General features: G+C 44.7%; 1 protein-coding gene across 4 annotated transcripts in view; it reads right to left on the minus strand.

Annotated features, from left to right (window-relative positions):
* nhsl1b (NHS-like 1b) overlaps positions 1-22530 on the minus strand; it is a 170239-nt gene that overhangs the window by 124594 nt on the left and 23115 nt on the right. Inside the window, exon 1 of one of the 4 annotated variants that reach the window (XM_029745866.1) lies at positions 4720-5645. The exons of the other annotated variants lie outside the window; for them this stretch is intronic. Coding sequence (XP_029601726.1) covers positions 4720-4771 — 52 coding nt within the window. The 5' untranslated portion in view covers positions 4772-5645. Of the gene's footprint in view, positions 1-4719; positions 5646-22530 lie in introns of those variants that run through there. 4 annotated transcript variants of the gene reach the window in all.

The following is a 22530-nucleotide window of genomic DNA, read 5'->3' on the forward strand; positions in this document are numbered from 1 at the left end:
GTCCTCAAAGATGTCACCATAGCCCTTGATTCTAAGCAATATTGTGCTGCTATTTTTTTGACTTGGCCAAAGCTTTTGATATGGTAGACCATTCCCTTCTTGTGGGCCGGCTAAGTAGTACTGGTGTCTGAGGGGGTCTTTGGGCTGGTTTGCTAACTACCTCTCTCAAAGAGTGCAATGTATAAAGCCAGAAAATCTGCTGTCTCAGCCACTGCCTGTCACCAAGAGAGTGCCCCAAGGCTCAATCCTAGGCCCCACGTTCTTCTAAATTTATGTGCTTTGGGGACCTGTTAAAGGTCCCCAAAGCACATACACCCCTGGGTCGCTCCTCTTTTCAGTTCGCTGCAGCTAGTGACTTGAACATGCTGCAACAAACACTCAAACTGGACAGTTTCTCAATCTCTTCATTCAAAGACTCAATCATGAACACTCTTACTGACAGTTGTGGTTGCTTGTGTGATGTATTGTTGTCTCTACCTTCTTGACCTTTGTGTTGTTGATTGTGCCCAATGTTTGTACCATGTTTTGTGCTGCTACCATGTTGTGCTGCTACCATGCCTTGTTGTCATGTGTTGCTGCCTTGCTATGTTGTTGTCTTAGGTCTCTCTTTATGTAGCGTTGTCTCTCTTGTTGTGATGTGTGTTTTGTCCTATATTTATATTGTATTTATGCTGCAGTAGTTTATGTGTCGGGGGGCTAGGGTCAGTCTGTTACATCTGGAGTATTTCTCTTGTCTTATCCGGTGTCCTGTGTGAATTTAAATATGCTCTCTCTAATTCTCTCTTTCTTTCTTTCTCTCGGAGGACCTGAGCCCTAGGACCATGCCTCAGGACTACCTGGCATGATGACTCCTTGCTGTCCCCAGTCCACCTGGCCATGCTGCTGCTCCAGTTTCAACTGTTCTGCCTGCGGCTATGGAACCCTGTCTTGTTCACCGGACATGCTTGTTGCACCCTCGACAACTACTATGATTATTATTATTTGACCATGCTGGTCATTTATGAACATTTTAACATCTTGACCATGTTCTGTTATAATATCCACCCGGCACAGCCAGAAGAGGACTGGCCACCCCTCATAGCCTGGTTCCTCTTTAGGTTTCTTCCTAGGTTTTTGGCCTTTCTAGGGAGCTTTTCCTACGGAGTTTTTCCTAGCCACCGTGCTTCTTTCAATTGCATTGCTTGCTGTTTTAGGCTGGGTTTCTGTACAGCACTTTGAGATATCAGCTGATGTACGAAGGGCTATATAAATACATTTGATTTGATTTTGATTTGATTTATTTATTTATTTTAATCCCAGGCCCCCGTCCCCGCAGGCGGCATTTAGGTAGGCCGTCATTGTAAATAAGAATTTGTTCTTAACTGACTTGACTAGTTAAATAAAAAATAAATTTAAAAAACGTATTTGCTTTCAGTTGGAATCATGATACATACATACAGTAATGCTGTACTAATGAACTAGTGCCTGCTGCCTGATACAGGGTCATTCTTTTGGGGGGGTGGGAGAAACAGAGAGAGAGCGAGAGAGAAAGAGAGAGAAACAGAGAGAGAGCGAGAGAGAAACAGAGAGAAACAGAGACAGACATGCAGAGAAAAAGGCATGAAGAGAGAAAGATATCCCAATACTTTTTGGAGCTCACTGTAAATGAGAGTGAGGGAAAAGAAGGGGGTGTGAGTGAGAGAGATACTAGAAGTACTAATGAATGAACACCACTGTACAATAATAGACAAGAAAACACAGACCTTGCAGGAGAGTAGCATGGAAGGGACAAAGCTGTGTGTGTGTGTGATAATTGAGGGATGCTTGGGGGGGGGTAAGATGATGTGGATAATTGAGGGATGCTGGGGGGGAGAGAGTGAGGGAAGCTGTCTACGTCAGATCAGTCAAATATCTACTTTTCCTCCATCACACAAAAGAGGTAACAGCAGTGTGTCACTCACAAACACACACTAGGGTTGGCTGATATTTGGGCAGACCTCTTCTACAATACGCTACTAAAACACACACACTAGGGTTGGCTGATATTTGGGCAGACCTCTTCTACAATACGCTACTAAAACACACACACTAGGGTTGGCTGATATTTGGGCAGACCTCTTCTACAATACGCTACTAAAACACACACACTAGGGTTGGCTGATATTGGGCAGACCTCTTCTACAATACGCTACTAAACACACACACTAGGGTTGGCTGATATTTGGGCAGACCTCTTCTACAATACGCTACTAAAACACACACACTAGGGTTGGCTGATATTTGGGCAGACCTCTTCTACAATACGCTACTAAACACACACACTAGGGTTGGCTGATATTTGGGCAGACCTCTTCTACAATACGCTACTAAACACACACACTAGGGTTGGCTGATATTTGGGCAGACCTCTTCTACAATACGCTACTAAAACACACACACTAGGGTTGGCTGATATTTGGGCAGACCTCTTCTACAATACGCTACTAAAACACACACACTAGGGTTGGCTGATATTTGGGCAGACCTCTTCTACAATACGCTACTAAAACACACACACTAGGGTTGGCTGATATTTGGGCAGACCTCTTCTACAATACGCTACTAAAACACACACACTAGAGTGGCTGATATTTGGGCAGACCTCTTCTACAATACGCTACTAAAACACACACACTAGGGTTGGCTGATATTTGGGCAGACCTCTTCTACAATACGCTACTAAAACACACACACTAGGGTTGGCTGATATTTGGGCAGACCTCTTCTACAATACGCTACTAAAACACACACACTAGGGTTGGCTGATATTTGGGCAGATCCTCTTCTACAATACGCTACTAAAACACACACACTAGGGTTGGCTGATATTTGGGCAGACCTCTTCTACAATACGCTACTAAAACACACACACTAGGGTTGGCTGATATTTGGGCAGACCTCTTCTACAATACGCTACTAAAACACACACACTAGGGTTGGCTGATATTTGGGCAGACCTCTTCTACAATACGCTACTAAAACACACACACTAGGGTTGGCTGATATTTGGGCAGACCTCTTCTACAATACGCTACTAAAACACACACACTAGGGTTGGCTGATATTTGGGCAGACCTCTTCTACAATACGCTACTAAAACACACACACTAGGGTTGGCTGATATTTGGGCAGACCTCTTCTACAATACGCTACTAAAACACACACACTAGGGTTGGCTGATATTTGGGCAGACCTCTTCTACAATACGCTACTAAAACACACACACTAGGGTTGGCTGATATTTGGGCAGACCTCTTCTACAATACGCTACTAAAACACACACACTAGGGTTGGCTGATATTTGGGCAGACCTCTTCTACAATACGCTACTAAAACACACACACTAGGGTTGGCTGATATTTGGGCAGACCTCTTCTACAATACGCTACTAAAACACACACACTAGGGTTGGCTGATATTTGGGCAGACCTCTTCTACAATACGCTACTAAAACACACACACTAGGGTTGGCTGATATTTGGGCAGACCTCTTCTACAATACGCTACTAAAAATATGGCGATATTCAGTATAATCATTTTGAAAAGTTGATTTTATTTACGATATTATAGTCATATTCTCATGATATAATCTTAATATGGTTTAAAAAATAAGTCAGGCTGTATTAACATATTGATACAACCTAACTGATAAGACTGAACCGTTTTGATTTGTAAAGTTCAATTAAAGTGAAAAGTTTGGACACCTACTTTTTCAAGGGTTTTTCTTTATTTTTACTATTTTCTACATTGTAGAATAATAGTGAAGACATCAAAATTATGAAATAACACATATGGAATCATGTAGTACCAAAAAAGTTTTCAAAATATATTTTATAGTTTAGATTCTTCAAAGTAGCCACCCTTTGCCTTGATGTGGGCAACGTTTTCATCAAGACAAAGGGTGGCTACTTTGAAGAATCTTCCATATAAAATATATTTTGATTTGTTGAACACTTTTTTGGTTACTACATGATTCCATATGTGTTATTTCATAATTGTGATGTCTTCACTATTATTCTACAATGTAGAAAATAGTCAAAATAAAGAAAAACACTGGAATGAGTAGGTGTCCAAACTTTTGACTGGTACTGTATATCATCAACTTCAAATATCACAATATTTTATTTAACTATATAAAATCATCCCAACACACACACACACACACACACACACACACCTGAGAGTGAGACCCTCAATTGCCAGTCATTCAGGTTTATTGTTGAGACTCCATCAATGAAAAATCTATGTACTGTATTCTTGCTCATACATCGATTTAATCTGTCATTAATCATTATTTACAATGAACTACAGTTAACCAACCATATCACCTTAATTAGTTATATTTACCAAATGAATAAGGTAAAGCTTAAAGGCACTGTATTGTCCATGATGGTGCTCAGAACAGAACGATGTGTGCTGTTCTGCAGTGGACAGTCAGCCCATCTCAAGGCTATCACCATGCAGACCAGAACATTCACTGGAACATAGTAGCCACATCTTCTAGGCCAAACAAATCAAGTCCTACAACATGACTTGAGAAAAGGTTCTTGGCAGATTTTAGTATAATATTCCAACAAATATCAAATAAAATAAAATAATCATATCATATCTCCTTAGATAGTAGGCTAGAATCTGAAAGCTGTGTGTTAAAAGGTGTCTATAACAGAACATGTCTAATTGTAAATGAAGGTGAAAGCCTACCTCCAAAGTCAGGTGAGTGTCTTCCTTCAAACTCATCCCTGTGCAAATCCATTCACTCACAAAGTAACTAACTACTATTCTAATAGAAAAGTATATATTACAGCTACATCAATGTAACTCCATTTACTATGAACATGACTGCATACTGCTGACAACACTACATATTGAAGCTCACAAGCTAGTCTCTCAGCATCACTGAGACATACGTTAAGTGCTGAATCTCAATTCTCTCCCTCTCTCTCTCTCTCATCACACTTTGTCTTCCATCTACCTCTCCCTCTGGTTCACACTTTCTCACTCTCTGTCTGAACATCTTCATTTACATCTCTGATCCAAGGCAAAACTCTGGTGATGTTGTGAACATGTGTTAACAAGCATGGTAGTACACAGCACAGCAAGTGGCACACATAACAACAAGGTGTGCTCACACATGGCACGCAAACACTTCCTACCTGCATAGGGGTTCTTCCTTTTCTTGTGGCCCCAAATCTTGATCCCTCTAGCAGGCATGACTGTGTCCACTAAGCCCATATACACACACTGAGCTACACAGAGGACACACACACACACACTATGCTGTTATAAACATCATGTACTGTTAAACTCTAGCACACTCACACCAAGTAGCCTCAAACACTAACGCTGCAGAGACACTCTTTCTCCCGCTCAGTGCTCAACACAGACACAAACACACACACACACACACACACACACACACTCTCCACATTTGGCCACCTCTGTGCCGCCTCACCGCACGCGTGCCGAGATCCCATACACACTACACTGACACACACAGGCCAATCAAATAGGCCGTAACATACAGAGGAGTGTGTGTGAGGGGGGTGGGACATTCAAGAGGACCTGACCAGTGACCCCCCCAATCCCCAGGTTGCTATGGTGATGTGGTTGCTATCTGTTGTTGTCAAGGGGATGAGGTGTAGCTCGCCGCCTCCTTAATTGGGTTATGGAGGCTGAAGGGGTCTCCCCCTGCACTCCTTTCAATTATGAGGGGTGCACCCCGCCCCCCCAACCTCACACTCTTTTAACTCTTTTCTAATTCGGTTAGTGTGGGCTGTGTGTTGTTGACAATATCAGGGATAAAGGATAAGCAGGTTTCTTTGGCGGTCAAGCATTGGTCAACCAAAAGCAGTTCCTCTCATCCTCTCCTCTCATCAACCTCCTCTTCTCCTCCTCAGCCACAACAGACAGACCGTCTTTCATATCATGCAGAGTGCTCTCACACTGATCAAATTAGACGGCTTTCAAACTGCACTCAGTCTCAGAGAACACCACTCAATGTCCGACTCAGAAAAACAAATCGAAGAAACCAGCAGACCCCATGTCTCGTTAGATATGCAGAGATTCAGAAGAGACGAGTTGTTTTGGGGGAAGACAGACAACTTCCTAAAGCTATGGAATCCATTTCCCTAACTCCACCATGCTCCCCCTTCTTTTCTGAATCATCATGATAAATGTGACCGGTGACACTTCGCTTCTTGAAAGCCCAATATCTTGAAAACTTGACTGCTGACATGCAAAACATATGGGGACTGTATCAACAGTGAACTACTGAAAGAACATACCAAAAGATAGTTTGGGTGGATTTTCCCTTTAACAGGAAACGACAGTGAACACGTGTCACATCCTGTGCTAGGTAATAATCACGGAAAGCTGTGACAGACAGGGACAAAGGGGGGGATCTGAGCAATCTGTTTGGCTGAGACAGCTGTCAGATTAAGAGCACTTCCTCTTTTGAGTGTGTATGGGGTCTGGTGTTCTGGTGAGGGGCAGAGCGGATAGGCTTGGGGACAGGGGAGGAAACAGGTTTAGGACTGGTGGGGACAGGATGTCAGTGATAGGAGCAGCCAGCCAGGCCAGTCACCCAGAGCAGAGGGAAAGTAGGGAGACATGTCACTGAAGGTAAAGCATGATGATATGGATAACTAACTAGACTCTCTGGACTGGTGAAACAACTAACAGGAGTGAGAGAGAAGGGAAGGAGAAATAAGGCATATAAATGAAAGATAAAGGAAGGGACAAGGGAAAGTGAAAGAGTGAGGGGGAGAAAGAAAGAACGGGTCATGGAAAGAAGGAGAGTGAGGGAGGGAGGTTAAGAGTTCCTTGATTTCAACCCGCACGTTGTCTTTCACTGTTCTTAGTTCTAATAACCTCTACTGTTGCCTCACACTCATTAACACAATATCAGGGCTGTTTATCCACCTCTCTCACCATTTTCTAGCATTCTTTACCCCCCAATCTTTCCCTCTCTTTCCCATTATGTTAGGTCCCTCTTTCCATACTTCTTCAGGCTCCTTTCTAACCCTCTCCTTAGCTGCGACTGTCTCACACTCCTCCTTTCTCACATTCACCTGCTACTTCTCTCTGTCATTGTACGCCAGCAGTCTGGGACGTGCCAAAACCAGGATGTAATTGCAACGACTGTGCCAACACACACACGTTCCAACAGGACATAGTCATAGCATGCAGAACAAGGACTTCCTCCCTTTTCTCCTTCTTCCTCTCCTTCCTTTTCATTCGGACGTTTCCCACGTCTTTTCAGTGATCCCTCAATCCCCCAAGGACAAAAAACAGCTTAGGGAGACACTTTACCGCCTGTCTTCTTCTATGGATGGATACACTTTGCACACACACACACACACAAAACTGACAGACAAAGACCCTCATTCACTAAAGTAAGACAAGCACACAGACAAAAAGGCAAATACAGCCTTAGAATACATTACAGAAACAAAAACCAGAACAAATACATAGAGTATGAATATGTAAGAAAACACACACACACACACACACACACACACAGTGAGTGACGGCCTTTGAAGCAGGCTGTGGTTGGGAAGGCATGAGTTGACGCGCAGGGGAGAAAACACTGCCACATGGGTTTTCCTGTCTCCACTAGCTACTTCCTGTCTCCACTAGCTACTTTATGCTCTCTCAGTATGTGTGTTTGTTTGTTACCATCAGTTCCTTGCACACAGTCCAAACCAATTGATGCTACTAACGCCTGTTAATTAGACATGACAAATGTCGTTGGTGTCCTAAATCGCCCAAAATGCACACTCTCTCTCTCTCACACACACACACAACCGTTTTTCAGGCTTTAGGTTGAACTACAGACTAGAAGGCTGACACCATGGTAACCACAGGGAATGCTGAGAATTACCTAAATAAACCTCAAAGCTAACCTTAACCCCCATCTAGCCTCCAAGACAAAAACTCAACTGGAGAAGACTGTTTGCAGTGCGTGATTTTATGTGTCAAGAAGAATGGAACATGAAGAATGGAACATAATGTCTCAGAAGCGTTTAAAATGCTCATTAGAAACCGGGTTGTAAGTCTACAAAATGCACCCATCCATGCGCACAAAAACACACACCCACTAGTATCCTGCCTTAAACCTGTTCTCCCTTTGTGACGCCAGTGATACTGACTCAGTTTCCTACAGATATACTTTTGAACACACAGAGACGAGTAATCAAAGGCAATCATGCTGTGCAGTGCGCTCTCATAACCTGATCCACTATAGCTTCAGGATATCAGCAGCTACTGAGATCAAAACTCAGAGAGAGAGAGACAGAGACAGTTGGTAGAGGGATCCACTTACACTGGAAGTGGAGTGAGAGAGTGAGTAATGAGGTAAAGGAAGAGACAAGCATACATAACATGACTGGGAGAGCACCGAAAGAAATACACACTCTGGGATTTCACCTGTAACACAAGGTCACCATTTTATCATGAAAGTGACTCAGCAGTGACGCATCACTTCCTCAGCCACAGAGACCAGACAGCCACTTGAGGCTTGACTCAGAGCAGGGCTGTGTGGTGACTGTGAAGGATCAGAGTACAGCTGAGACACAGTGCAGGGCTGTGTGGTGACTGTGAAGGATCAGAGTACAGCTGAGACGCAGGGCTGTGTGGTGACTGTGAAGGATCAGAGTACAGCTGAGACACAGTGCAGGGCTGTGTGGTGACTGTGAAGGATCAGAGAACAGCTGAGACACAGTGTAGGGCTGTGTGGTGACTGTGAAGGATCAGAGAACAGCTGAGACACAGTGCAGGGCTGTGTGGTGACTGTGAAGGATCAGAGAACAGCTGAGACACAGTGCAGGGCTGTGTGGTGACTGAAGGATCAGAGAACAGCTGAGACACAGTGCAGGGCTGTGTGGTGACTGTGAAGGATCAGAGAACAGCTGAGACACAGTGCAGGGCTGTGTGGTGACTGTGAAGGATCAGAGAACAGCTGAGACACAGTGCAGGGCTGTGTGGTGACTGTGAAGGATCAGAGTACAGCTGAGACACAGTGCAGGGCTGTGTGGTGACTGTGAAGGATCAGAGAACAGCTGAGACACAGTGCAGGGCTGTGTGGTGACTGTGAAGGATCAGAGAACAGCTGAGACACAGTGCAGGGCTGTGTGGTGACTGTGAAGGATCAGAGTACAGCTGAGACACAGTGCAGGGCTGTGTGGTGACTGTGAAGGATCAGAGAACAGCTGAGACACAGTGCAGGGCTGTGTGGTGACTGTGAAGGATCAGAGAACAGCTGAGACACAGTGCAGGGCTGTGTGGTGACTGTGAAGGATCAGAGAACAGCTGAGACACAGTGCAGGGCTGTGTGGTGACTGAAGGATCAGAGAACAGCTGAGACACAGTGCAGGGCTGTGTGGTGACTGAAGGATCAGAGAACAGCTGAGACACAGTGCAGGGCTGTGTGGTGACTGTAGGATCAGAGTACAGCTGAGACACAGTGCAGGGCTGTGTGGTGACTGTGAAGGATCAGAGAACAGCTGAGACACAGTGCAGGGCTGTGTGGTGACTGAAGGATCAGAGTACAGCTGAGACACAGTGCAGGGCTGTGTGGTGACTGTGAAGGATCAGAGAACAGCTGAGACACAGTGCAGGGCTGTGTGGTGACTGAAGGATCAGAGTACAGCTGAGACACAGTGCAGGGCTGTGTGGTGACTGAAGGATCAGAGAACAGCTGAGACACAGTGCAGGGCTGTGTGGTGACTGTGAAGGATCAGAGTACAGCTGAGACACAGTGCAGGGCTGTGTGGTGACTGTGAAGGATCAGAGAACAGCTGAGACACAGTGCAGGGCTGTGTGGTGACTGAAGGATCAGAGTACAGCTGAGACACAGTGCAGGGCTGTGTGGTGACTGTGAAGGATCAGAGAACAGCTGAGACACAGTGCAGGGCTGTGTGGTGACTGTGAAGGATCAGAGTACAGCTGAGACACAGTGCAGGGCTGTGTGGTGACTGAAGGATCAGAGAACAGCTGAGACACAGTGCAGGGCTGTGTGGTGACTGTGAAGGATCAGAGTACAGCTGAGACACAGTGCAGGGCTGTGTGGTGACTGAAGGATCAGAGTACAGCTGAGACACAGTGCAGGGCTGTGTGGTGACTGAAGGATCAGAGAACAGCTGAGACACAGTGCAGGGCTGTGTGGTGACTGAAGGATCAGAAAACAGCTGAGACACAGTGCAGGGCTGTGTGGTGACTGTGAAGGATCAGAGTACAGCTGAGACACAGTGCAGGGCTGTGTGGTGACTGTGAAGGATCAGAGAACAGCTGAGACACAGTGCAGGGCTGTGTGGTGACTGTGAAGGATCAGAGAACAGCTGAGACACAGTGCAGGGCTGTGTGGTGACTGTGAAGGATCAGAGAACAGCTGAGACACAGTGCAGGGCTGTGTGGTGACTGTGAAGGATCAGAGTACAGCTGAGACACAGTGCAGGGCTGTGTGGTGACTGTGAAGGATCAGAGAACAGCTGAGACACAGTGCAGGGCTGTGTGGTGACTGAAGGATCAGAGAACAGCTGAGACACAGTGCAGGGCTGTGTGGTGACTGAAGGATCAGAGAACAGCTGAGACACAGTGCAGGGCTGTGTGGTGACTGAAGGATCAGAGAACAGCTGAGACACAGTGCAGGGCTGTGTGGTGACTGAAGGATCAGAGTACAGCTGAGACACAGTGCAGGGCTGTGTGGTGACTGTGAAGGATCAGAGAACAGCTGAGACACAGTGCAGGGCTGTGTGGTGACTGAAGGATCAGAGAACAGCTGAGACACAGTGCAGGGCTGTGTGGTGACTGTGAAGGATCAGAGAACAGCTGAGACACAGTGCAGGGCTGTGTGGTGACTGAAGGATCAGAGTACAGCTGAGACACAGTGCAGGGCTGTGTGGTGACTGTAGGATCAGAGTACAGCTGAGACACAGTGCAGGGCTGTGTGGTGACTGTGAAGGATCAGAGAACAGCTGAGACACAGTGCAGGGCTGTGTGGTGACTGAAGGATCAGAGTACAGCTGAGACACAGTGCAGGGCTGTGTGGTGACTGTGAAGGATCAGAGAACAGCTGAGACACAGTGCAGGGCTGTGTGGTGACTGAAGGATCAGAGTACAGCTGAGACACAGTGCAGGGCTGTGTGGTGACTGAAGGATCAGAGAACAGCTGAGACACAGTGCAGGGCTGTGTGGTGACTGTGAAGGATCAGAGTACAGCTGAGACACAGTGCAGGGCTGTGTGGTGACTGTGAAGGATCAGAGAACAGCTGAGACACAGTGCAGGGCTGTGTGGTGACTGAAGGATCAGAGTACAGCTGAGACACAGTGCAGGGCTGTGTGGTGACTGTGAAGGATCAGAGAACAGCTGAGACACAGTGCAGGGCTGTGTGGTGACTGTGAAGGATCAGAGTACAGCTGAGACACAGTGCAGGGCTGTGTGGTGACTGAAGGATCAGAGAACAGCTGAGACACAGTGCAGGGCTGTGTGGTGACTGTGAAGGATCAGAGTACAGCTGAGACACAGTGCAGGGCTGTGTGGTGACTGAAGGATCAGAGTACAGCTGAGACACAGTGCAGGGCTGTGTGGTGACTGAAGGATCAGAGAACAGCTGAGACACAGTGCAGGGCTGTGTGGTGACTGAAGGATCAGAAAACAGCTGAGACACAGTGCAGGGCTGTGTGGTGACTGTGAAGGATCAGAGTACAGCTGAGACACAGTGCAGGGCTGTGTGGTGACTGTGAAGGATCAGAGAACAGCTGAGACACAGTGCAGGGCTGTGTGGTGACTGTGAAGGATCAGAGAACAGCTGAGACACAGTGCAGGGCTGTGTGGTGACTGTGAAGGATCAGAGAACAGCTGAGACACAGTGCAGGGCTGTGTGGTGACTGTGAAGGATCAGAGTACAGCTGAGACACAGTGCAGGGCTGTGTGGTGACTGAAGGATCAGAGAAGCCCAGTAAGACATGGCAGTTATGGCTGCTGTACTATACGTCATAAGACACACATTATAGAGAGAGAGCGAGAGAGAGAGGGTTACCTACATGCAGAATCCCTTGTGGTCAGGTTTTAGACACATGCTGCAGGGGGAAATGGGATACCTGCCAGAGAGCCAATCAAAGACAGTGACACAGAGCGAGAGACCCAGGATGGACTGGTATCATCACACACAAACCAGGTGTGTGTGTTAGTCTTTTTTAAGCCCATTTTAAAAGACACAGACAATGTGTGTGTGTGTGGGTCCCCCGGTTGTCTGGGGGACCTCAACTTACACAATGAGGCTACTGTGTGTGTGTGTGTGTGTGTGTGTGTGTGTGTGTGTGTGTGTGTGTGTGTGTGAGTGTGAGTGTGAGAGAGAGAAAGAAAGAGACCTGTTTTGTCTATGAGCAGCTGCAGACTAAGCTTCATAGAGTTGAAATATCTGCTAGCGTAGCATATGGCTAGGCTACAGGTCAAGATACTATGGAGAGAGACATCAACTGTTAGCATACTGTAGTTATCTAAACCGCACTGACTGATGTTCTCCAGGTGTGGACCGAGTGACTCCTCTTTTACCTTCAGCCCAACTGTAAACGTAAAACCACACATGGCATCACTTACTGCAGCCACTGAAGACACATCAACACCCCTCCCTGACTAAGGAGAACAGGAGGAGAGGAACAGAACAGTTCCTTACAGAACCCAAATAACACGGTCATACTTAACCAATTCAAAAAGGAAACTTATCGATAACACCAGAGAGAAGAAGAAGGAAGCAGAGGGGGAGGAGGAGAGGGAAGCGGAGGGGGAGGAGGAGAGGGAAGTGGAGGGGGAGGAGGAGAGGGAAGTGGAGGGGGAGGAGGAGAGGGAAGCGGAGGGGCAGGAGGAGAGGGAAGCGGAGGGGGAGAGGGAAGCAGAGGGGGAGGAGGAAGGAGGAGAGAAAGAGGGAAGTGGAGGGGGAGAAAGTGGAGAGGAAGACAGTGAAGACTTCAACTGGTGCTGTATCTGACCGCCTTCCCCTAAATTACCTCCCCTCACCAACCACATAAAAGACCTACTGGGTGGGTCCCATGTGGTGTGGAGACAGTGTATGTGTGTGAGAGAGAGAGAGATAGTTAAGGGGGTTCTCCATGACCCTGTTGCCCTCAGCCCAAAGAAGCCGCATAGCCAGCTGTTCACTGAAGCACCTAACTAACACACACACAGGCCAATTAGGACACCTTGTTATGTCTTTAGTGACTGTTTACCATAAACTCTCCTCTCAACTTCATCTCCCTCCCCCCTCTTGGTTTCTTTCTACCTCGGTCTCGTCCTCTTTTTTCTCTATCCCCAGCTCTCCCTTCTTTTCCCCATCTACCTTATCCTCCTTCCGTCTCTCATTCTCCACTGTTGATGAAGTCAATGGAGTGTAGGATTTGGTAGAATAGCCTAACTTATTTTATTGATTTTTTATTGAACCTTCATTTAACTAAGCAAGTCAGTTAAGAACAAATTCTTATTTACAATGACGGCCTATAACTTCTGTGTTCCAGTTAGCCTGCCAAGATAAATTATTCTCTTTTTTCAGCCTGTTGACTGACCAGACCAAAGACTGGCTGCCCATTCCTTCACACTAGGAGCTAAACACATGGTTGGAAGGGACCATAGAACAGAGAGAATGAGAGAAAAGGAGGGAGGGAGGGAGGGAGGGAGGGAGGGAAGCAAGCTACTAGTTCATCAACAAGTTTGAAATTGAAGTATTCACTGAAACAGGGATTTAAATGATAGTGTACTGTCTGTGTCGGTCTGTCTTCAGGTATGATCGAAAGGTACAGTCAAGTCCAGTCATGCCTGATTGACAACACCTGCTGCTGACTCATAACACAGATATCATACACACTGAACAAAAATATAAAACGCAACATGTAACGCGTTGGTTCCATGTTTCACGAGCTGAAAAAGATCCCAGAAATATCCCATATGCACAAAAAGCTTATCTCTCTCAAATTTGGTGCACAAATTTGTTTACATCCCTCTTAGTGAGTATTTCTCCTTTGCCAAGATAATCCATCCACCTGACAGGTGTGGCATATCAAGAAGCTAATTAAAAAGCATGATCACTACAAAGGTGCACCTTGTGCTGGGGACAATAAAAGGGCACTACAATATGCAGACGTCACACACAATTGCACAGATGTTTCAAGTTGAGGGAGTGTGCAATTGGCATGCTGACTGCAGGAATGTCCACCAGAGCGGTTGCCAAAGAACTGAATGTTCATTACTCTACCATAAGCCGCCTCTGTCGTTTTAAAGAATTTGTCAGTTTGTCCAACCAGCCTCACAACTACAGACCCCGCTGGTGTGCCAGCGCAGGACTTCCACATTGACCAACAGATGCATATCTGTATTCCAGTCATGTGAAATCCATATATTTAGGGCCTAATGAATTTCAATTGACTGATTTCCTTCTATGAAGTGTAACGCCTACAGACAGTGAGTTACGTGGCTGTGGCTTGCTACAGTGCCTTCAGAAAGTATTCAAACTCCTTGAGTTATTCTACATTTTGTTATGTCACAGGCTGAATTCAAAATTGATAAAATATTTATGTAGATTTAGCCTTGTGTTTTATGGTATTGTCCTGCTGAAAGGTGAATTCATCTCCCAGTGTCTGGTGGAAAGCAAACAGTCAGGTTGTCGTTTAGGATTTTGCCTGTGCTTAGCTCCATTCTGTTAATTTTTTATTCTAGAAAACTTCCCCAGTCTTTAACGATTACAAGCATACCCATAACATGATGCAGCCCCCACTATGCTTGAAAATATGGAGAGTGGTACTCAGTAATGTGTTGTAGTGGAGTTGCTCTAAACATAACACTGTATTCAGAACAAAAAGTTAAATTACTGTTTTAAAGTAACATTTGGCCTCATGGTGAAATCTCTGAGCAGTTTCCTTCCTCTCTGGCAACTGAGTTGGAATGACGCCTTTATCTTTGTAGTGAATGGGTGTATTGATACACCACCCAAAGTGTAATGAATAACTTCACCATGCTCAAAGGGATATTCAATGTCTGCTTTTTTTTACCCATCTATTGAAAAACCTCCCTGGTCTATGTGGTTGAATCTGCGTTTGAAAATCACTGCTCGACTGAGGGACCTTAAAAACAATTTTATGTGTGGGTTACAGAGATGAGCTAGTCATTCAAAAATCATGTTAAACACTATTATTGCACATAGAGTGAGTCCATGCAACTTGTGTGACTGGTTAAGCACATCTTTACTCCTGAACTTATTTAGGCTTGCCATAACAAAGGGGTTGAGTATTTATTGACTCAAGAAATTTCAGCTATACATGTTCTATTACATTTGTAAAAATTTCTAAAAACATAATTCCACTTTGACATTACGGGGGTTTTGTGTGTAAGCCAGTGACAAACAATCTCAACTTAATCCATTTTAAATTCAGGCTGTAACACAACAAAATGTGAAAAGGCAAGGGGTGTAAATACCTTTTGAAGGCACTGTATAAAAAGCAGGCAGACAGGCATCGAGGCATTCAATTACTGTTCGAATGAATGTCAGAAAAGGGTAAAGTGACCTAAGCGACTGAGCGTGGTATGATCATTCAGTAGCTCAGAAACGGCCAGCCTTCTGGGCTTTTCACGCATGACAGTGTCCAGGGTTTAGAGAGAATAGTGCAACAAACAAAAAACTCCAGCCAGCAGCAGTCCTGTGGGTGAAAACAGTACTAGTACTGACCCAATAAAAGATGATAGTCCCACTAAGCTCAAACCAGATGAGATGGCGTATCACTGCAGAATTCTGTGGTAGCCATGATGGTTAAGTGGGCCTTGAATTCTAAATAAATCACTGACAGTGTCACCAGCAAAGCACACCCACACCATCACACCTCCTCCTCTATGCTTCACGGTAGAGGTCGACCGATTAAAATCGGAATGGCCGATTAATTAGGGCCGATTTCAAGTTTTCATAACAAATCGTAATCTGCATTTTTGGACACCGATTGTGGCCCATTTTCTTTTTTATACCTTTATTTAACTAGGCAAGTCAGTTAAGAACACATTATTATTATTTTCCATGACGGCCTAGGAATGGTGGGTTAACTGCCTTGTTCAGGGGCAGAATGACACATTTTTACCTTGTCACCTCGGGGATTAGATCTTGCAACCTTCCGGTTACTAGTCCAACGCTCTAACCACCTGCCTTACATTGCACTCCACAAGGAGCCTGCGTGGCAGGCTGACTACCTATTATGCGAGTGCTGCAAGAAGCCAAGGTAAGTTGCTAGCTAGCATTAAACTTATCTTATAAAAAACAATCAACTTAACATAATCACTAGTTAACTACACATGATTGATGATATTACTAGTTTATCTAGCGTGTCCTGCATTGCATATAATCGATGAGGTGCCTGTTAATTTCTCATCGAATCACAGCCTACTTCTCTAAAGGGGTGATGATTTAACAAGCGCATTTGCGAAAAAAAGCACTGTCGTTGCACCAATGTGTACCTAACCATAAACATCAATGCCTTTCTTTAAATTCAATACACAAGTATATATTTTAAAACCTGCATATTTAGTTAATATTGCCTGCTGACATGACTTTCTTTTAACTAGGGAAATTGTGTAACTTCTCTTGCGTTCCGTGCAAACAGTCAGGGTATATGCAGCAGTTTGGGCCGCCTGGCTCGTTGCGAACTGTGTGAAGTCCATTTATTCCTAACAAAGACCGTAATTAATTTGCCAGAATTGTACATAATTATGACATAACATTAAAGGTTGTACAATGTAAACACAATATTTAGACTTAGGGATGCCACCCGTTAGATAAGATACGGAACGGTTCCGTATTTCACTGAAAGAATAAACGTTTTGTTTTCGAAATGATAGTTTCCGGATTCAACCATTTTAATGACCCAAGGCTCGTATTTCTGTGTGTTATTATGTTATAATTAAGTCTATGATTTGATAGAACAGTCTGACTGAGCGGTGGTAGGCAGCAGCAGGCTTGTAAGCATTAATTCAAACAGCACTTTCGTGCGTTTGCCAGCAGCTCTTCGTTGTGCTTCAAGCATTGAGCTGTTTATGACTTCAAGCCTATCAACTCCCAAGATTAGGCTGGTGTAACCCATGTGAAATGGCTAGCTAGTTAGCGGGGTGCACGCTAATAGCGTTTCAACCGGTGACGGCACTCGCTCTAAGACCTTGAAGTAGCTGTTCCCCTTGCTCCGCAAGGGCCGCGGCTTTTGTGGAGCGATGGGTAATGATGCTTCGAGGGTGGCTGTTTTCGATGTGTTCCTGGTTCGAGCCCAGGTTGGGGCGAGGAGAGGGACGGAAGCTATACTGTTACACTGGCAATACTAAAGTACCTAGAAGAACATCCAATAGTCAAAGGTATATGAAATACAAATGTTATAGAGAGAAATAGTCCTATAATAACTACAACCTAAAACTTCTTACCTGGAATATTGAAGACTCATGTTAAAAGGAACCACCAGCTTTCATATGTTCTCATGTTCTGAGCAAGGAACTTAAACGTTAGCTTTTTTACAGGGCACATATTGCACTTTTACTTTCTTCTCCAACACTTTGTTTTTGCATTATTTAAACCAAATTGAACATATTCCATTATTTATTTGAGGCTAAATTGATTTTATTGATGTATTATATTAAGTTAAAATAAAAGTATTCATTCAGTATTGTTGTAATTGTCATTATTACAAATAAATAAATAATAAAAATGTTTTTTTTTAAATCGTCCGATTAATTGGCTATTTTGGTCTGCCAATAATCGGTATCGGCGTTGTAAAATCATAATAAATATATATATATATATATATATATATATATATATATATATATATATATATATATATATATATATATATATATATATATATATATATATATATATATATATATATACATACACACACACATATACATATATATATATACATATATATATACACACACACACACACACACACACACACATATATATATACACACACACATACATATATATACACACACACATACATATATATACATACATATATATACATATATACATACACACACATATACACACACACACACACACACACACATACATACACACATTTACTTATTTTCTTCGCAAATGCTTTTATATATTTTTTTCTAAAAACTCAACTTCAAAGCACTCTCCTGCAACTCGCCTCACCAATAAAAAAAAAAGTATTATTCACCTAAAATCTAAAATCCACAATAGAAGCTAGCCAGAAGCGAGTGTTAGTATTCAGCTAACCACGGTTGGCGGTCATCAGCTATCCCTTAGCTCAAATAGCTATCGCCAGTTTTGTACAACGCGAAGCAGACCAGAGCATACCGAACCTATTTTTCCCTCCATATCCCCGGATTTCTATCACAAGCTCTGGACATTTACACCTGGATCTTGCAGCTAGCTAGCTGCTATTTGAGTGACTATTGGCTAACGTCGGTCCCAGAGCAAACATAAATTATTCCGGAGCTAGCCAGCTGAAGAGTTCCATCAGCCACTCCTGGGCTACAATCACCTATCCGGACCCGTTTTACTGCCGATGCGGAGCCCCACCGGGCCTTCACGACTGGACTACCGACGTTATCTGCCCGAGGGAGTTATCCAACTGGCCCCTACATCGCGACATAACCTGAACGTCCATCTGCGGCCCGCTAATCGTTAGCTGTCTTATCGGCTGCTATCTGAATAGGTCTATCGGACAATTCTCTCGGGCCACTATAACTATTTTGCCAATTGGATTGGTCCCCTCTACCACACGGAACCCCACCAATCTACAGACGGAAATGCACGAGGTGGCTAAAAACAGAGCTCCCTCCATCTTCTGCCAGTTTGCTACCTATGGCCCGGCTAGCTGTCTGAATCTCACTGGACCCTTATGATCACTCGGCTATGCATGCCTCTCTTTAATGTCAATATGCCTTGTCCATTGCTGTTCTGGTTAGTGTTTATTGGCTTATTTCACTGTAGAGCCTCTAGCCCTGCTCATTATACCTTATCCAACCTTTCAATTCCACCACCCACACATGCTATGACATCACCTGGTTTCAATGATGTTTCTAGAGACAATATCTCTCTCATCATCACTCAATGCCTAGGTTTACCTCCACTGTATTCACATCCTACCATACCTTTGTCTGTACATTATACCTTGAAGCTATTTTATCGCCCCCAGAAACCTGCTCCTTTTACTCTCTATTCCGGACGTCATAGACGACCTATTCCCCAGGCGCTCTCTTTTGATGACTTCTGTAACCATAATAGCATTGGGTTCATGCATGTTAACATTAGAAGCCTCCTCCCTAAGTTTGTTTTAATCACTGCTTTAGCACACTCTGGCAACCCGGATGTCCTAGCCGTGTCTGAATCCTGGCTTAGGAAGACCACCAAAAACTCTGAAATCTTCATCCCTAACTACAACATTTTCATACAAGATAGAACGGCCTAAGGGGGCGGTGTTGCAATCTACTGCAGAGATAGCCTGCAGAGTTCTGTCCTACTATCCAGGTCTGTACCCAAACAATTTGAACTTCTACTTTTAAAATCCACCTCTCTAAAAACAAGTCTCACCGTTGCCGCCTGCTATAGACCACCCTCTGCCCCCAGCTGTGCTCTGGACACCATATGTGAACCCCCATCTATCTTCAGAGCTCGTGCTGCTAGGTGACCTAAACAGGGACATGTTTAACACCCCAGCCATCCTACAATCGAAGCTTGATGCCCTCAATCTCACACAAATTATCAATGAACCTACCAGGTACAACCCCAAAGCCGTAAACACGGGCACCCTCATAGATATCATCCTAACCAACTTGCCCTCTAAATACACCTCTGCTGTTTTCAACCAAGATCTCAGCGATCACTGCCTCATTGCCTGCATCCGTAATGGGTCAGCGGACAAACGATATCCACTCATCACTGTCAAACACTCCCTGAAACACTTCAGCGAGCAAGCCTTTCTAATCGACCTGGCCCGAGTATCCTGGAAGGATATTGACCTCATCCCGTCAGTAGAGGATGCCTGGTTATTTTTTTTAAATGCCTTCCTCTCCATCTTAAATAAGCATGCCCCATTCAAGAAATGTAGAACCAGGAACAGATATAGCCCTTGGTTCTCTCCAGACCTGACTGCCCTTAACCAACACAAAAACATCCTGTGGCGTTCTGCATTAGCATCGAACAGCCCCCGTGATAATCAACTTTTCAGGGAAGTTAGAAACCAATATACACAGGCAGTTAGAAAAGCCAAGGCTAGCTTTTTCAAGTAGAAATTTGCTTCCTGCAACACAAACTCCAAAAAGTTCTGAGACACTGTAAAGTCCATGGAGAATAAGAACACCTCCTCCCAGCTGCCCACTGCACTGAGGATAGGAAACTGTCACCACCGATAAATCCAACATAACTGAGAATTTCAATAAGCATTTTTCTACGGCTGGCCTTGCTTTCCACCTGGCTACCCCTACCGCGGTCAACAGCACTGCACTCCCCACAGCAACTCGCCCAAGCCTTCCCCATTTCTCCTTCTCCCAAATCCAGTAAGCTGATGTTCTGAAAGAGCTGCAAAATCTGGACCCCTACAAATCAGCCGGGCTAGACAATCTGGACCCTTTCTTTGTAAAATTATCTGCCGAAATTGTTGCAACCCCTATTACTAGCCTGTTCAACCTCTCTTTCGTGTCGTCTGAGATTCCCAAAGATTGGAAAGTAGCTGCGGTCATTCTCCTCTTCAAAGGGGGGGACATTCTTGACTCAAACTGCTACAGACCAATATCTATCCTACCCTGCCTTTCTAAGGTCTTCGAAAGCCAAGTCAACAAACAGATTACCGACCATTTCGAATCCCACCGCACCTTCTCCGCTATGCAATCTGGTTTCAGAGCTGGTCATGGGTGCACCTTAGCCACGCTCAAGGTCCTAAACGATATCGTAACCGCCATCGATAAGAAACAATACTGTGCTGCCGTATTCATTGACCTGGCCAAGGCTTTCGACTCTGTCAATCACTACATCCTCATCGGCAGACTCAGTAGCCTTGGTTCTCAAATGATTGCCTCGCCTGGTTCTCCAACTACTTCTCTGATGGAGTTCAATGTGTCAAATCGGATGGCCTGTTGTCCGGGCCTCTGGCAGTCTCTATGGGGTGCCACAGGGTTCAATTCTTGGGCCAACTCTTTTCTCTGTATACATCAATGATGTCGCTCTTGCTGCTGGTGAGTCTCTGATCCACCTCTACGCAGACGATACCATTCTGTATACTTCTGGACCTTCTTTGGACACTGTGTTAACAACCCTCCAGACAAGCTTCAATGCCATACAACTCTCCTTCCATGGCCTATAACTGCTCTTAAATACAAGTAAAACTAAATGCACGCTCTTCAACCGATCGCTGCCCGCACCTGCCCGCCCGTCCAGCATCACTACTCTGGACGGTTCTGACTTAGAATATGTGGACAACTACAAATACCTAGGTGTCTGGTTAGACTGTAAACTCTCCTTCCAGACTCACATCAAACATCTCCAATCCAAAGTTAAATCTAGAATTGGCTTCCTATTTCCCAACAAAGCATCCTTCACTCATGCTGCCAAACATACCCTCGTAAAACTGACCATCCTACCGATCCTCGACTTCGGCGATGTCATTTACAAAATAGCCTCCAATACCCTCCTCAATAAACTGGATGCAGTCTATCACAGGGCCATCCGTTTTGTCACCAAAGCCCCATATACTACCCACCACTGCAACCTGTACGCTCTCGTTGGCTGGACCTCGCTTCATACTCGTCGCCAAACCCACTGGCTCCAGGTCATCTACAAGACCCTGCTAGGTAAAGTCCCCCCATATCTCAGCTCACTGGTCACCATAGCAGCACCCACCTGTAGCACGCACTCCAGCAGGTATAGCTCTCTGGTCAGCCCCAAAGCCAATTCCTCCTTTGGCCATCTCTCCTTCCAGTTCTCTGATGCCAATGACTGGAATGAACTACAAAAATCTCTGAAACTGGAAACACTTATCTCCCTCACTAGCTTTAAGCACCAGCTGTCAGAGCAGCTCAGAGATCACTGCACCTGTATTTAGCCCATCTATAATTTAGCCCATACAACTACCTCTTCCCCTACTGTATTTATTTATTTATTTTGCTCCTTTGCACACCATTATTTCTATTTCAACTTTGCAGTTTCTTCGACTACAAATCTACCATTCCAGTGTTTTACTTGCTATATTGTATTTACTTTGCCACCATGGTCTTTTTTGCCTTTACCTCCCTTATCTCACCTCATTTGCTCACATTGTATATAGACTTATTTTTCTACTGTATGTTTGTTTTACTCCATGTGTAACTCTGTGTTGTTGTATGTGTCGAACTGCTCTGCTTTATCGTGGCCAGGTAGCAATTGTAAATGAGAACTTGCTCTCAACTAGCCTACCTGGTTAAATAAAGGTGAAATAAAAAATAAAAAATGTAAAAAAACACACGGAGATCATCCGTTCACCTAC

This window comes from Salmo trutta, chromosome 1 (assembly GCF_901001165.1).
Source record: "Salmo trutta chromosome 1, fSalTru1.1, whole genome shotgun sequence".
NCBI lineage: Eukaryota > Metazoa > Chordata > Actinopteri > Salmoniformes > Salmonidae > Salmo > Salmo trutta.